The following is an 18,398-nucleotide window of genomic DNA, read 5'->3' on the forward strand; positions in this document are numbered from 1 at the left end:
CCACAATCTGTGTCAATGTGTACACATTATTTAGCTCCCACTTTTAAGTGAAAACATGAGGTATTTGACTTTCTATTTCTGCAGAAATGCTCAATTTAACTATGAAAATGCATCTAGATTGTTTAACAATATGGTCTAATCACCATAAACACCACAATAATGTTTCAAACAAATGATATGTTGGATTAACTTTGCCGTATGTTTATACTTCATTTCAACACTAAAACTTCAGGTGTTCTCAACCTTCATAGTTTGTTGCTCAGGAAATATAGTAGAAAGCTCCCTACGTAGCCCTTCTCTGTTCTCCAATATCAAATTTCTGCTTCAGCCAAACTGTCTTGACTGTGCCATCTCCTCTGCCCAGCCCTTCCTTCTTCACTACGGTCCAGATCCTGTCTCATATACCAGTGTTCTTCCCCACCTCAACCACTCTGATGTGTTGATTCCTGGAATCTATCTGGGATCCACGTCTCATGGATCCCCTAGCCCTCTGCTTATCTAACTCCTATGTGTCCCTCAGGTCTCAGCTCAGTTATCACTTCCTCAGGGAAATCAGCCCCCACAGGAAAATCTAAATATGTTCCCTCATACCATTAATATTTCCTTATGACCCATTTCCTCCACAGCACTTATCATCATTTGTAGTTGTATACTTATTTACATGTTTCTATGCCCACTGGATTATATGCTTCATGGGGGCAGAGTCCACATCCATCTTGAGCCTAGGGCTTGGCATGTAGCAGAACTCACTAAGTATTCCTAGTCCAAGTCTCCCATCCTCTCTGGTCACTGTTGCTTTATGACCTAGCCCCTTTGAAGCACTTGCCATCAGATTATTTCACACCCCACCCTTTATCATTACAGTCTTTTACCAACTTGTCATTCTTCTCTTGCTTGTTAAATATTTCAGCCCCTGGCTCACCATCTTTTTCTCTATCAGCATCCATTGCCATCCTTGGTGACTTCTACAAAAACAACTCATCCAAAGCCCTTCTTTCGCGATTCCTTGAAATCCTCTTACTAATAATCTTTTCTTTCACTCATCCCAACCATCAACTCCCTTAGCTGCACTTGCAGTGTGTCATTACCAGTAACCTTACATTTCCTAAATCATGACTTTAAGCAATCTACTCTCAGCCCATAACCTCCTTTAAAAACAATGTTAAGCTCATTTGCTCTGCTGTTCCTCATTCCAACCATTCATAGTCTACAGAGGGACCTTTAGATAATTTGCCTTAGTATGTTTTTGATTTCCATCACCTACCTCCCGCTTTCCCTAACCTCTTTCCTACCACATCTGCTCCCATGATTCAGCATTACTCAGCAGCCTCATACCTAGGCAACTCATCCTCCTACTCTCTGATAGAACAAATTTACAAGCTCTCCTCTCCAAAGAGAACTTTTTATGTTCTCTCATCACCCAATCAGCCAATTCACTTGCATCTATACCCTCTATTCTGCCTTCCTTCCTTTCACGGTGGATGAACAGTCTCTGATCCTAACTAAGGCCCATCCCTCCACTTGTGCAAGGATCCCATCCCTTTTGGCCTGTTCAAGGACTTTGTTTTCACATAATCAATTTTTCTGTCCCCTAAAATGAATCATTCCCATCAAATACAAATATACTGTCATCTCTCCCACCTAAACAAATGTCTACAGGTCACCCCTAGTTATTGCCCTATTTCTGTGTCTCCCTTATAGCAAACCTCCTCAAAAGAATTGCCTATGCAGTCTCTGTATCCCATTATTTCCCCAACCCACTCTTATGATGGTATCCACTTTTCCACTAAAACTACTCTTGCCAAAGTTGCCAATGATTTGAATCTTTTCAAATTCTGTGGTCAACTCCTAGTCCTCATCCCATTTGATCTTTCAGGCAGCATCTGATACATGTGATCACTTTCTCCTTCTTGAAACAATTTCTCCTCTAAGATGCCTCACTCTCGATTTTTCTATGTCACTGCCCACTCTCTCAGTCTTCTTTGCTGGCTTGCCTCCTCCTTCCAGCCTGAAAATATTGGAGCATTCCAATATTCAGTCTTCAGCACTCCTTTTTGCCATGTATACCCACTCCTAAGAGATTTATTCTAGTCTCATGGCTTTAAATGCTACTGATACACTGATGACTCCAAGTTTACATCATCCTTGACCTCTCCCTTGAACTTAAGTTTTGAATAGCTCATTGTCTTCTCAGTATCACCCATTAGTTGGCTAATAAGCACCTTAAACTTCACATGACTAACACAGAAATCTATTCACCTCAAATCTTCATTTGAATAAATAACACCACCATTTACACAAACATGTAAGATTCATCCTGACTGCCTTCTTTCTCTCACACCTATACTTATTCCATCTGTAAACGTTGTTGATTCTACTATCAAAATATATTCTGAATACAATGACTCCTCACTGCCTCCATTGCTCCCATGCTAGTCCAACCCACTTTCATCTTTCATCCATTTACTGCAGCGGGCTCCTGTGGTACAGACCACAGCTAGAGTACAGTCCCCAGGATTTCTCACTGTTAGGTATAACCATGTGACTAAGTTCTCAGCAACAGAATGTGAACAGAAGCAGTGAGTGCCACTTCTGGCCCAAGGTCTTTAAGAGAATGTGTGCCTCTTCTCTGTGCACTTTCCCGTTCCTCTGCCTGAAATCTGAATGTGGTAACTCAGTCTTGACTCTGCACATGACTAGGTCCGAGGGCATAGTGAAGTCATACAAATGGCAGGAGCCTGGATCCCTGAGTGGATGCATGGAAGAGGCGCTCCCACAGAGTTGGAACACCCTTCTTCCACTGTAAAGCAAGTAAATAACATTTTTTGGTTATCTGTTTAGCCTACCCTAATTTATATACCTCCAAATTGGCCTTGGCTCTCTCTCTTACCTCTAAAAGCCAGTGATCTTCTTAAAGCCTGACTCTGGTCACATTGTAGCTGTAGCTAGAACTTTCAGAGGCTTCCATCACACTCACAATGGCCCACATGGCCCTATACAGCACTGCCCCCCACTTTCCTCACTGGACCCCTCTCATCTCTCTTCCCTGGCTCACTGCTCTCCAGTCACTACTGGGCCTCTGCCATTCTTGATGAGTTGCCAGTCCAGTTCCCACCTAGACCTTTTTACATGCCAGGTCCTCTACCTGGAACTCTTCTTCTACCTCTCTGCATGGCTCACTGCTTCATGCAATTCAGTTCTCCATTAAAATATCATCTTCCCAGTGAGATCTTTTCTAATAAACCTATCTGAAACAGTGCATTTTCCTCCCCACCCTGGTCTCTCTTTATCCCATTACTCCACTTTATTATTATTCATTATACTTATCACGTATTGACATCACAGTGTGGTATTTGCTTGTTTATCATATGTCTTCCCCTACTAGAATGTAAGCTCTACAACAGCAAAAACCTTCTATGTCTATTCAGCATGTTACCCCAGCACTTAGGACAGTGTCTGGAATGTACGAGGTGATCCACACATGTGGGTGAATGAATAAATCATTCTACACCTTGAGAAGACTTCATTCTCTGAACATCTATTTGCATTCATCATGTGCCTCCAAGTATTATGCTTGTCTTTTTATACATCTATACCTTCAGGGATAAAGACCCTCTTTTATTTTCTAAATGCCAACTCTAGGCATTTAGAAGTTTGTGTATAGGAAGCGCTCAGTAAAGTCTCCTTAATAATTATGGATTAAAATAAAGTCTGCAAGATTGATCTGAATGGATGGCTCTATTACTTTTCAAAAAATAAATATTATGTTATGATTGCCATTAATTAAATTGTATAGTTTTAACAATTTAATTAAATTGGTTATTTGTTTAGCTTTGTACTTATCACTTATTGACATCACAGTGTGGTATTTGCTTATTTATCATACGTCTTCCCCTACTAGAATGTAAGCTCTACGACAGCAAAAGCCTTCTATGTCTATTCAGCGTGTTAAATTGTGTAGTTTTAACAATTTAATTAATGGCAATCATAACATAATTATTTTAAAAATTGTTTAATTTTAACAATTTAATTAATGGCAAACATAGGCTTAGTAAAATACAGTTGCCCTCTTGGTTATTAAGAAGGAACATCAGGCCAGGCGCAGTGGCTCATACCTGTAATCCCAGCACTTTGAGAGGCCGAGGCAGGCGCATCACGAGGTCAGGAGATCGAGACCATCCTGGCCAACATGGTGAAACCCTGTCTCTACTAAAAAAAATACAAAAAATTAGCTGGGCATGGTGGCACATGCCTGTAATCCCATCTACCTGGGAGGCTGAGGCAAGAGAACTGCTTGAACCCAGGAGGCTGAGGTTACAGTGAGCCAAGATCACACCACTGTACTCTAGCCTGGGCAACAGAGCAAGACTCCGTCTCAAAAAAAAAAGAAGAAACACTATTGGTTAAGAACTTATATTTTTGCCTCTCTCTGAGATCTGTCACCTATTAAAGCTCACCCTTTTACAACACTTGATCTTACACAACCTCAATTTTACTGAACCTAAAGGGAATTGTGTGTGTGTGTGTGTGTTCTGAGGAACTTGGGCAGAAGTAGTAGGAAAGGTTTGTCCTCTAGGCAGCCACAATGCTATTTTATATATCAGCAATGTAAGGGAGAATTTATGCAAAGATGCTCAATGACTCTTTGAATAGGTACTATAAAATAGACAATTATCCGTAATTCTGAATAGCCAGGGTTTCAAAACTCTTCCAAAGTGACTAAAGGAATTTTTTTTCTTGTCTCAGATTTTGCTGGAAAAAGCAAGTTGTACAAACTTGTCAGAGGGGCAGGGGACAGCTTCTCATGCTAGAAATAGGAAGTTACAACTAGGCAGGCAACTTTATTTATCAAGCCTCTACTCATAAAACAAACAAGCATGCATCGTGCATGTTAAAAATGCCAAACATAACAAATATAATGCAAAATATTAAACTGACTTTTAAAATCTAGTGATATGTCTAAGTTCTACGTTCACAGCAGATATAAACTCTTTAAGCATAAAGGAAGAAACCCCAATTATGTTAATTTTTAAATAATAAATTTAAGTAATTTTACAGAAATTACTTAAATCTTAAACACTGTGAAAATTCACTTCATATGTTTAACAGAATAAGTAAACATGTAGTTCTAATTAGCATGTATAAACTGATAATGTATATTGCCATAGTCCACACAGAATCATGTTTAAAGTCCATGTGGTATTTTATCATGTTGATGTTATAATTTGCTTAACCACTTTCCAAATGCTGAGCACTTAAGTTATTTCTAATTTGTCATTAGCACAAACAATGCAGCTATGACAATCTTGTACACATTTTTTGGTTTGTTGTTTGGCTGATTTGGGGTTGTTTCCTTGATAAACAGTTCCCTCAAATAGACTTACTAAATCAGGGCAATTAAACAGTTTTGTGTTTCTTGTTACATCCTGAAAGATCATTCTCCACAAAGAATGAACCAGAGGGACTTCTAGCCATGGCAGTATGAAGAGGTCAGTGAATCTTCTCCACACACACACAAAAGTATAAAACTAGACAAAATAATCCAAAACAGTTACTTCAGAGCTCCAGAAATTTGCCAGATGAAGAAAACAAATTGAGAAGTATTTATTTTTCAAAAATTTCTAAAGCTGAGGGTAAGAAACACGAAAGCCTGTAGGCTTCTTGCCTAGGCTGCTCCCATTAAGCATGAAGCTGATCAGAAACCAGCAGTTTGCTGTCAGAGGGGCAAAGTTGATTTGAAGCCAGGGCAAAAGGCTGTGGCTTTATAGGCTCAATATGATGAGCACAGTAGAAAAATGAATGGGGAAAATCCTTGCTAGCCTGAAAGTGCAGACCCAGCTAGGGTGAGCAGAAGACCAGCAGAAATTTAATGGGGAGGTCCTGGAAATGAATGCACCATAGAAAGACTAGATAACCTCCTCACATTTCCCTGGATGACTAGAAAACTATGCCCATGCCTGGGGAGGCCTGAAAGAACCTGGCAAAACATAAAACCCAGAGGAGAATGGGGAACTAATTGGATCCAACTTTGACTGTGCTTCCCAAGTGACACACAGATCCACTGGCAGAGAGCAGAGCCTTAAGGGCTATGCAGACACAGGGGGCAACCTCCTAGGAAGCAAGGCTAAACAAATAAAAATAAGAATAAAAAGATAACTAATGATATCAGCAGCCATACACCACAGGGGAGGCAGATGCCACAGTTGAAATCCAGGCAATTTACTAAAATAAACAAAAAACCAAAAACTCAGAAATATATATCAGAATAAAGAGTTGCTACATTATTTAAATTGTCTAGTTTTCAACCAAAAATTACAAGACATACAAAAAACCCAGAAAACTGTGATCCATGCTCAGGAAAGAAAAACATCAAGTAAAAGAAACTAACTGAGTAGGTTCACATGTTGTATTTAGCAGACAAAGACTTCAAACTTCAAAGCAGCTGTTAAAAATATTTTTAAATAATTAAGGAAAAATATAATGTTAATGAGAAAAAAATTAGGATGACAATGACTTTAAAAATAAAGAATACCAACAGAGAAATAGAAACCATAGGCCAGGTACAGTGGCTCACGCCTGTAATCCCAGCACTTTGGGAGGCTGAGGCATGCAGATCCCCTGAGGTCAGGAGTTTGAGACCACCCTGGCCAACATGGTGAAACCCCATCTCTACTAAAAATAAGAAATTAGCTGAGCATGGTGGTGGGCATTTGTAATCCCAGCTACTTAGGGGCTGAGGCAGGAGAATCGCCTGAACCCAGGAGGTGGAGGTTGCAGTGAGCCAAGATCGCACCATTGCACTCCAGCCTGGGCAACAAGAGCGAAACTCTGTCTCAAAAAAAAGAGAGAGAGAGAGAGGGAGAAATATAAACTATAAAAAAGAACCAAATGAAAACTCTACAGTTAAAAAGCATAGTAACAGAAATGAAAAAATGTACTAGATGGGATCAACAGAAGATTTGAGATGACAGAGGAAAGAATCAGTGAACTTCAAGACAAAAACGATCCAAAGAGAAGAACAGAGGGGGAAAGGTGGAAGAAAAAGAGAGTCTCAGAGGCCTAATGGGATAATGTCAAGTATATCAACAAATATGTAATGGGAGTCCCACAGGGACAGGAGAAAAAGAAAGGGCAGAAAAAATATTTGAAAAAATATTAGCCAAAAACTTCTCAAATTTGATGAAAAACTTTAATCAACAGGAAAGAAGGAATGAATCAATTAACGTTGCCTCTAGCAATGTGTACATACACCTAATTATCACAAATCTGCTATTTTTATTTAAATTTTTATAGCTTAATAGATATGCAATTATATATATATATATATATTTATTTATTTATTATTATTGTTTTTAAAAAATGGAGTCTTACTCTTATTGCCCAGGCTGGAGAGCAATGGCACAATCTCGGCTCACTGCAACCTCCACCTCCCAGGTTCAAGCAAATCTCCTGCCTCAGCCTCCCGAGTAGTTGGGATTACAGGCATGTGTCACCACGCCTGGCTAATTTTTGTATTTTTAGTAGAGATGGAGTTTCTCCATTTTGGTCAGGCTGGTCTCGAACTTCCGACCTCAGGTGATCCACCTGTCTTGGCTTCCCAAAGTGCTGGGATTACAGGCATGAGCCACCATGCAGAGCTTTATGATATCTTAAAGATGATTTAATTTGTGTTCATTTAATCAATATCATGGCCTAGTTCAAAACAAATACTCATTGCAAGTGGTGGCATACACATTGTGTAGTGGTTAAGAGCACAGGTTTGACAGTCAGACTGACCTGGATTCAAATTCTGACTGTCTCCTATCATGAGCAAGTGTTTAACTTCTCTGAGCCTCAGTTTTATCATCTGTAGAAAGACAGAACAATGCCTGAATCCGGGCTTCAGTGAAATCATTCATATTAAATGCTAATCTCAGTGCAAGGCACATAGGATGTGCTCAGTAATTGCTGGCTATTTTTACCTACTAATAATACTTAACAATAAGAATTCATTTGTTGAATGGACACGAATGGGTGAGCATTGATTTTTCAAATGTAAAACTTTGTATTTATCTCACCTGACATCTTTTCAGTAAAATCTGGATTTTGACCTTCCTGTTTTTAAAAATAATATGCTTTGGAAGGTATGCTTTTATCAGTTGTGTTTGTCAGAATAATTGTTTCCTTTTGTGACACTGTGTTGTGCAAATGTTTTTTATTTCTATTTAATCAGATACCTTGTCTTTGATGATGTCTACATAGTTAAAAATATCTCTCTTGCACAGCTGTTGTAAATAAATAATTCTTGTGTATATAAGGTATAAAATACAGCCTCAAGTTAATTTTTAAAATCCATGCTCTCAGGAATATTTATTCCATCGTGATTTGATTATTATTATTTTATAGCATCTGGTTTGTCAACGATTAGGTTCCTATAATAGTTTAACTCTTTCTATTTGATAAATGCTTCAATGTTTTAGCCAATATTTGTTCAATTGCTCATCAATTCAAGTAGGCTTTACTGAGTGTTTGCTACATTATGTGTACTGTGTGGGAATATTGTGATGAGTACAGAGGTGAAAAGACATAGTTTGCAAACAAAGGAATCTGACAGTCTAGTGGCAATGAAATGAGATTAATATTTATTTCCTTAAGATAGACAAATAAACCTAAAGACAAATGTGTAAACAAATGTGATATAAATATGATCTGATATAAATATGAGATAATAGTTTATATTACTAATATGAATCAAATGTTATGGTTGCACAGTGAAAGACATCAGAGAATCCTTCTCCAAAAGAGGTGAAAGTGGGTTTTAAAAGTCAGATGGATTTTAAATGATGTCAGAGTTTTCCAGATGGAGAAGGGGGAGGTGAAGCAATTGGAGGAGGCAGAACAGGGTGTATGAAGGCAGGAAGGAATAAAGAACATGGTGTGTTTAGGACATCAGTTTGGGTGAAAGTGGAACGTACAGTGCATGGGTTGTCATGAGAAGAGTGGCCAGGAAGGTAGGTTAGGGCTGGATTGCGAAGAACCTTGCATCGCACGCACTATCTGGGACTTCACATGGAAGGGGTTAAATTCCAGCAAGCATTTTTAAGTAAGAGAGACATGATGAGAGTTTTATTTTAGAAAGATCATTCAGTGGGCAGCATGAAGGAGAAATGGGATGGGGGAGAGTCTTGGAGACTCAGCAAGAGTCCAGGTACAAGATGATGAGGGTCTGCACCAAAGTAAAGGCAGCAGGGAGTGGGAGAGAGGGAATGGTCAACAACACCTATGACATTTCTAAGACTAGGCAACTGGACAGCGACCACTTCCTTGATTAAACATTGCAGACTGTCCATGTCTCTCCTGAAAACTCAATGAGAAGACAGAAAAGGAATGAAACAGACATAAACCCACAAACACGAAGAGAATGAGAAGGAAAAATAAAAACAAGTCCTGGAAGACGGAAAGGTGACAGTGGTGACAGACTGAGCACAGCAGAGGAGAGTGAGCCCTAGGGCATCCAGAGAGGGTGCTGGCAGGGAGCAGCCCAGTTCATTCTGGCAGACCAGGTTCAGGACCAGGAAGCACCACATCCCATGCAGTGGTAAGGTATAGGGGTCTGGTGGGAGGTCTATATTTGTTGTACACCAAGATCCTTTTCTCTGCCTATGAAGCCAAGTAACAACCCTTCTGTTGCCCAATTCCCTCCCCAAGGGGGCTTTCCTTTGAAACAATCAAGCCAGAGAGTGCCCAAACTTGGCACAACAGGCACAGCAAAGAGTGGGGAAATGAAACTTGAAGCCAGGGAATTAAATGAACATCTATACCCTAAACAGTGGGACCCCTCTCCAACTCACTCACCTCATCCTGTTCCCAGAATGCCCGTACCTATCTGTGTGTCCCTTGGGCAAGAAATTAAAGAACTCTTCTCTAGAGGAACACGCTGAAGAGCCCAAAAGAAAAACCTCTGGTTATTTGCATTTGGAGGTCCTCCAGTAAAAAGTCTAGCCCACTCCTCCTTATTCTACAGTAAGGTGCCCCAATTAACAAGCCCTGCTAAGGTACAAAGCTCTTCTAAACAGTTTTTTAGTACTTCACTTAAAAAAAGAAAAAAAAAAAAAGAGGCTCACCCTGTCAGCAAAGCTGGAGTACAGTGGCGTGATGATGGCTCATTGAAGCCTCAACCTCCCAGGCTCAAGCAATCCTCCCACCTCAGCCTTCTGAGTAGCTGGAACTACAGGCATGTGCCATCACACTTGGCTCATTTAAAAAAAAATGTTTGTAGACACAGGGTCTCAGTATGTTACCTAGGCTGGAGTGCAGTGATGCGATCCCCACTCACTGCAGCTTCAACTTCCCAGGCTCAAGCTATCTTCCCAGCTCAGCCTCCCAAGTAGCTGAGACTACAGGCATGTGCCACTATACCCCACTAATTTTTTAATTTTTTGTAGTGGCCAGATCTCACTATGATGTCCAGGCTGGTCTTGAACTCCTGGGCTCAAGCATTCCTCCTGTCTCAGCCTCCCAAAGTGCTGGATTACAGGTGGGAGCCACCGTGCCCAGCCAGTGCTTCACTTTTAAGTACAAAAAGAAGTCAAAAGATCAATGGGCATTTTAGTAAAAGCCTCCAAGATTTAAAAAAAAAAGAGAGAGAGAGAGCCCAAACCAAAGAGAAAAGAATTAAAGAAAACAGGAACAGTGAAAGGAACAGAAAAACTTTTTTAAATTATTATTTTTTTTATTTTTAGAAGCAGGGTCTTGCTCTGTCACCCAGGCTGGAGTGCGGTGGAGTGATCATAGCTCATTGTAACTTCGAATTTCTGGGCTCAAGAGATCCCCCCACCTCAGCCTCTGGAGTAGCTGGGGCTACAGGCATATGCCACCATGCCCAGCTAATTTCCTTTTTAATTTTTGTAGATATGGGGTCTCATTATGTTGCCCAGGCTGATCTTGAACTCCTGGCCTCAGGTGATCCTCCTGCCCCAACCTCCCAAAGTGCTGGGATTATAGGTATGAGCCACCATGTCCAGCCTCAGAAAAAAATTTTAAAGGGGGAAGATCAACGATATTATCAGAGAGAGAAGGTAAGCCATTGTACCCATAGAACAAAAATAGATGATGTTCAGGCCGGGTGCGGTGGCTCACGCTTGTAATCCTAGCACTTTGGGAGGCCGAGGCGGGCAGATCACAAGGTCAGGAGATCGAGACCACGGTGAAACCCCGTCTCTACTAAAAATACAAAAAAATTAGCCGGGCATGGTGGCGGGCGCCTGTAGTCCCAGCTACTCGGAGAGGCTGAGGTAGGAGAATGGCATGAACCCTGGAGGCGGAGCTTGCAGTGAGCGGAGATTGTGCCATTGCACTCCAGCCTGGGCGACAGAGCAAGACTCCATCTCAAAAAAAAAAAAAAAAAAAAAAAAAAAAGATGATGTTCAAATTGGAAAAAAAAAAGACAAGGACAAATTAGATTACAACCAAGAGGTCTTGGAAATTAAAAACTGGATAATTACGGCATAGACTGATAGTTGCTACCTTATCTCTCCTTTCTTAGGAAAAAAAACTACATAATTTTATGTAAAGTAGTGATATGACCAATTAAAAAACAATTTCTCAGCCTTCTTTGCAGTTTGTTGTAATCACATGACTAAATTCCAACCAGTGAAATATGAGAAGTTGGAATGGGACTTTTGAGGAAGCCTCCTCCAAATGACTCAATTTAGAGGCTCACCCTTTTGCCCTTTTTTCCTCCCCTTTTTCTAGTGCCTGGAATATAGATGTAATGGCATGACCCCAGCAACCACATGTTGGATCACAGAACAATATACTAAGGATGATGGTAAAGAAAATGATAAAGGAGCATGGGTCACTCAGGACCATGGAGCTGCCATGGCAGCCATGGACTGCCCACCTCTGGATCCTTGTGTATGAGCTAGATGAAGTCACTATTATTTTGCAATTTTGTTATCCTCAGTCAAAAACTAATCATGACTGATACAACAACCAACACTTTAAAAAAATCATTAGAAGCCTTGGGAGAGAAAATCCATGAAATATCCCAGAAAAAAACAACAAATAAATGAACAATAGGAAAGAGAAGAGAAAGAAAATTAGAGAAACATTTAAGAAGATACAAAATCAAGATAATAGAGGGGGGATGGAGGGATGGGGGTGAGGAATTATCAAAGAAAAACTATGTAAAAGCATGAAATTGGTAAGAAATCTCTTGTTTCCTGGATCTGACACAGAAGTGTGGTAACAAGAGGAATTCTAAGACAATAGCTTTGTAGCAGACCTAGCAAACAAACAGTCTAGAGTGGAACAGAAGCATGGAGCCACAGGACAGAGGGGAAAAAAGAAAAGAACATATTTCTGAAGAATTGGAGCATTTTGAAAATAACACAAAAAGGCATTTGACAGATCTGCCAAAGCATTTAAAGAAAAATGATGACAGAAAACCAAGCAAAGAAAAAACTAAGGCAATTATTAATTCCGGGAAACAGCAAAAGTTGAGCAAAAAAGGAAATGTAATCATAGTGTAACATATGGCTCAGAACTGAGCAATATTTACTTAATCATGATAACAAGAACACTAGCTTTTAATTTAATAAAAAACTGTGGGATAACTACTCTGGGGGCACTAGATAAGGAAAAGTCAGGAATGGCATATAAGAGTTAAATCCAGGCAGGGTGTGGTGGCTCACGCCTGTAATTTCAGCACTTTGGGAGGCTGAGGTGGGCAGACCACTTGAGGTCAGGAGTTCAAGACCAGCCTGGCCAACATGGTGAAACCCCATCTCTACTAGAAATACAAAAATTAGCTGGGTGTGGTGGCGGGTCCCTGTAATCCCAGCTACTTGGGAGGCTGAGGCAGGAGAACTGCTTGAACCCGGGAGGTGGAGGTTGCAGTGAGCTGAGATCACACCAAATCCTCATTTACCGTAAGAGGAACTCAAAAGATAATGTCAGAAACTGACATATCAAGAAGTAGCAATGCAAATACATTATTTAGTGACAGATTAACAGAAGAAGCAGAGTTTCGGTTCAAAGTGGGATTTTCTGGGAATGGGACTGGAAGTAGAGAAGGGCAAAAGGGGTGGTATAAAAGAGTAGGAACTACTGTTTCTGATTATGTGACTTTTAATATTATTTGGCTTATTAAATTGTACACTTATTACACTGATTAAAATAAAATAATTTTTAATTTTAATTAAAAGGTTCCCAGCAATTTAGAGGCAAAGAAGGAAAAACAGGTTTCTGGGAGAACATAAAACACTAGGTTTTTGGGTTTTGTTCTTTTTTTGTTGTTGTTGTTTTGTTTTGAGATGGAGTCTTATTCTGTTGCTCAGGCTGGAGTGCAGTGGCATGATCTTGGCTCACTGCAACCTCCGCCTCCCGGGTTCAAGCAATTCTCCTGCCTCAGCCTCATGAGTAGCTGGGATTACAGTCACCAGCCACCACGCCTGGCTAATTCTTTGTATTTTTAATAGGGACAGGGTTTCACCATGTTGGTCAGGCTGGGATTACAGATGTGAGCCACTGTGCCCGGCAAAAACACTATTTTTTAGACACCTCCTTCTATGTCCCTCGTCTCCTCCTCTTTGCCCACACCTGTCTGTATATAGCTCCAGGGAGAGCATAATGTAGAGGAAAGTACATGGGCCTCAAATACAGACAATACAATGCAGGGTGATGTCCAGCTGTGCAAAGAAATCAGGTCAGAGTCTTCTCTGTGACCTCATGGGGACACAAGGTCTTCATCTGTAAAATGGAAAATGCTATTATATGTTATATTACATGAAGTAATAGATGTAAAGCACCTAGAATATGGTAGGTCCTTGAAAATAAGAGTTCTCACTTTCAGAATTTCTCATACTCTATAAGCCTCTCTGTGAGTGTCTCTCTGTGTCTGTGTTTATAGATTTGAGAAAACAAAGCTTGAGCCACCTTCTTTCCATCCCCTCTTGCCTGGTTTGGGAGGTTCATCTTCCACAAAGAAAACATATTGCGTCCTTAACAGGTAGTTTATCACAACACATTTCCCCTTTTCTTGTAAGGAGAGATTGATTTTACTACATTGGCTTTACACTTCAGTTCATTTTTGAGTGAAAAGAGATTGATACCCAATTACTAGCTGTGGCTCCCAGGTCTAATATACAGGAGTAGATAGAAATTTCTGTTTAAAAGTAACTATCTATAACAGAGTACAATTATAAATAATTCAGCTGATACCTGAATATAATTTTTTAAATAAATATTGCACAAAATTAACAAGGATTTTAAACCCAGTTATAACTAGTTCACAATAACTGGGTAGGTAGGATAATCAGTGGTCATCCCCAAATAAGAGGCCCCAGTGTGATGCCAGAGCACTCACCTTCTCCACTGGACTCTGATTGGTTGCACAGCTCAGGAACAAGTTGCTCTCCATATGTTCCCTCAGGTTGAGTCCCTTCGCTCCTGGAAGTCTGCTTGTTCCAGCAGGACTCCTGCCCCTCCCAGGAGGCAGCGGGCAACCTGTCAGAGATCTCGACAGGGAAAGAAGGAGGGGATTTGAGGTCCAAGAGGAAGCTATCTTGTAGGGTCTGCTTGGTGGCCTTCTTGCTTTTCCTCTTCTGACTTTCTGGGGTCCTGTTACCCTCTCCTTGCCTGGGCTGGCTACTCTCAAGCTTCCTGGTTAGCTGGAGGAGCTGATCCATGTCCTTGGTGAATTCCAGCAGCGTGCCCTCCAAGACTCTTTGGGCAGGTCCCTCAGAGCCGTAGCTGGGAGCTTTCTCTAAGAGCAGGTGCTCAGAGCAGTGGAGGCCTTCTGGGCCCTCCCTGAGCACCGGCTCAGGCACCGGGGTCAGGCTGCAGGAACCCATGGACAGGGAGAAGTAAGAGTAGTCCACTGCGACGTATGTCAGCATGAAGTTGATGGTGACGATGGGGGCCAGAATGTTCACTTGACCCACAAGAACAAAGGCCATGGTCACCAAGCTGGTCAGGCAGATGGCAGCCACGGGTGTTTTGTTTGGCCCCTTCTGCAGCAACAAAAATAAGAAGCAGGACCATAAAATTTCAGATAGAATGTTTCAGAGATTTCAGAAGTTATAGGCTAGAAACACAACTCATAACGACTCAGCCATTTCTCCCCATGTGATTGTTCATCTATAAACTTGAGATAATAATATCCTACTCATGGGATTAGTTGATGCATGTGAAATGCTTCACACAGACTGACATGCAGTAAACTCCACAGATATTAGTTATATTAGCAACTTTTTGTTTTTTTGAGACAGGGTCTGGCTCTGTTGCCCAGGCTGGACTGCAGTGGTGTGATCTCAGCTCATTGCAACTTCTGCCTCTTGGGCTTAAGCCATCCTCCCACCTCAGCATCCTGAATAGCTGGGACTACAGGTGCACACCACCACGCATGGCTAATTTTTGTATCTTTTATAGAGATGTGGCTTTGCTATGTTGCCCAGGCCAGTCACAAACTCCTGGGCTCAAGCAATCTGCCCACCTCGGCCTCCCAGAGTGTTAGGATTACAGGCATGAGCCACTGCGCCCAGCCGTATGAATAACTATGAACACGGGGCATTATTATAGAACTCTGACTTCCCAAATATTTTCTCCTTTTGTCTTTCATTGGGTTTTAATACCAGCATAGAAAATCAAAGAAATGCAAAGTTGATTCTTCCCAGGGAGAGGCAGATTCCGGAAGACACAGCAGAATCACTGGTGGCTGGAGGAGGGGAATTCTGACACTAAACATCCACAAATGCTCACACACACACATTACACACACCTGTTATTAATGGAGGTGGGTATGGTGACCTGCAGGTGGACAGGAGTGGAAAAAAGGTGCTAGCTGCCTCTCCTGGGAGCTCTTCATCACAGTCACTGACAGAGTTCTTGGGCCAAAAGCAACAGTCACTTCTCAGTCCCTGTCTTCTTTGACCCAGTTGGCTACTCCGTCCTCTTCGAAACACTTTCTTCACCTCACTTCTCCTGATTGGCCTCCCTCTTCACTGGCTGCTCCTTCTTGGTTTCTGTGGCTGGCTTTTCACGTCTCTAAACTCCACATTTAAAGCAGCCCCAGGCTCCATCCTCAGATCTCTATCTGTACTCCCTCCCTTGGTGAGTTCAACTAGGCTCACGGCTTTGAATACCGGCACTATACTGACAACTTCCAAATTTGAATCTCCAGCCTAAAACATTCCCCTGAAACCCAGGCTTACATATCCAACTGCCTACTCAACATTTCCAGTGAATGTCTAATAGGATCTCAAACAGACTATGTCCAAAACCAAACTGCATTTTTGGAGGAAGGTAAAGGAAGAAATCAAGGATAAGTTGCAACGATGTGTTCCCTTAACCAGAGAGAGGCTGAAAATTGGAAGCGGGTGGGGAGGCCCTCTGTGGTACCCCCAACAAGACAAAAATGAACTCTAGCTTGCAAACCATACTAGTGGGAAATGGGATTCTCTGTTTATGTCTCTTTGGTCCTCCCCTGGACTTTAGGAATGTCTATTTTAATCATTCCAGCCATGTCTCAACTGAGCTGTCCTTTATGTATCAGTTAAGGTTGGTTCGTGATGGTTAACAGGAATTGTAGAGGCCAGAGGTGTAGGAAATCATCAAACAGCAACCCGCAAGAGGCAGGTGAACCTCAAGGGCAGAGTTAGAGCTGCAAGGACCAGCTCGCCTCCTGACCAAAACATGCTTTCTTCTATGCTAAACCTGGAGGATCCTGAATTCGTTCTTATTAAAGGATGGGGCACTGCATTTTCACGCTGCTCAGGGTCCAAGATGTTACTAGGACTGGTTAGCTAACCCAGTACTAAAAGTGCTAAGGGGCTGGGTGGCTGTGACATTTAAGATGCTTCATCTACTTAGCCCTAACCTAAGCCAGCCAGAGGACAGGGCTGAAAGACATGACCTCTGCATTATTTTCTGTGTCACCCCAAAGAAACTGACCAGAGGCTCTGATCAGAAAAGCTTAACCAATTGGTGGGCCAACAATGAGGTTAGCAGCAAAACATGTTTCAAAAAACAAACCAAAAAAAGAGGATTACTCACCCCTTGTCCCAGACAGGCAAGTGCAGGGATCACTTTCTCCTGGGCAATGCACTGCAGGATACGGGGAGCTCCATAAAGTCCTCCCATACAGGAAGCCAGGGACGAGATGTATAAGCCCAAAAGGAACAGGAAGCCCACAAGGGATACCTGTGTGAGAAGCGGTTTCATTCGCCAGTGCCAGAACCTGCTCCTGTGCCTTTCTACTTCCCCGGCACCCACCCACCTGCACCCCATGCAATCATCCACTGAGTCCTCTAGATCTGATCTCTGGGATACAGTTTCCACATCCCCAGCCTCACCCCCATTCATTCCATGGTTTCAGCTGAATCCACCACCACATTTCATATGGATTGCACAGTGGTCCTCAAATGAAGCATCTGCCAGACTCAGCTGCAGGGCTTGCTAAACACAGACTTTTGGGTCCCCTCCTCAGAGTTCCTGGTTCAGTAGGCTTCGGGTGGGGCCCAGAAATCTGGATTCCGCACGCGTTCCCAGAGACCACACTTTGAGAACAAACTGGCCAACCATAATGCTCATTGGCCTCTTGCCTTTAAGCTTACCCTTAAAGATGAGTTTAAATCTTCAGATGATTCACTCTGAATCATCCCCTAAGCCTCTGTTCTCTAAACTCAAATCTGATCACAATGTCTCTGATGCAGACATATCAAAAGCTCCCCCTGTCCTGACATATAAGGCTCTTCATGGTCTGTGACCTCTTTAGCTCCACACCCTGCACACTGAGAGTCTGATCAGCATGATTTTTCTGTCTGTAGGAAGCCTCTGTCCACACGCCCTAATCTACTCATTGTCTGTTAAACTCCAAATTGTGCTACAAAACTCAGCACCAACCTCACCTCCACTGTGAGGCATCCCCTCTTCCCTGACTACAGTAGTCACTTCTCAGTGCTCCATAGCATCCCCAACATGACGTTAGGACAGCACCTATCATGGTACCCCCTCCACTAATCTGGAGGCTTCATTTAAGCAGGTCTTCTGTCTTGTTTACCCTAGAATTCTTGGTGCCCAACACAAAAATATAAATGATGAATGAATGAATGAGATCCATGAACCACAAGGCACCAACAGATAGAATAAGAGGGCACCGCTGTTCTTCTTGGTGTCAACTTGCAAAAGATCAGGGTCCAAGATGTTACTAGCTAACCCAGTGCTAAAAGTGCTAAGGGGCTGGGTGGCTGCATAACTGCTTGCCATGTGCAGCCAGGTCCCAAGCTGTCACTCATGAATTCACCCTCCTGGGCCAGACCTCATCTGTACCCATGGGGAAGCATCTTTGTTTTCTTATTTGAGGTGCCTTTTCCATTCTACTTTACTTTAGGCACAATGGCTAGAACTGTACATTCCAA

At 41.9% G+C, this 18,398-nt stretch overlaps 1 protein-coding gene across 1 annotated transcript in view; it reads right to left on the minus strand.

The window, feature by feature from the left end:
• Window positions 1–18,398, minus strand: part of SLC12A8 (solute carrier family 12 member 8) — a 134,716-nt gene that overhangs the window by 12,514 nt on the left and 103,804 nt on the right. Inside the window, exons 9-10 of the mRNA XM_030801979.1 lie at window positions 17,035–17,181; window positions 14,348–14,993 (exon numbers count right to left, since the gene is read on the minus strand). Coding sequence (XP_030657839.1) covers window positions 14,348–14,993; window positions 17,035–17,181 — 793 coding nt within the window. The remainder of the gene's footprint in view (window positions 1–14,347; window positions 14,994–17,034; window positions 17,182–18,398) is intronic.

The sequence above is a fragment of the Nomascus leucogenys genome, chromosome 21 (genome assembly GCF_006542625.1).
Source record: "Nomascus leucogenys isolate Asia chromosome 21, Asia_NLE_v1, whole genome shotgun sequence".
Lineage (NCBI taxonomy): Eukaryota > Metazoa > Chordata > Mammalia > Primates > Hylobatidae > Nomascus > Nomascus leucogenys.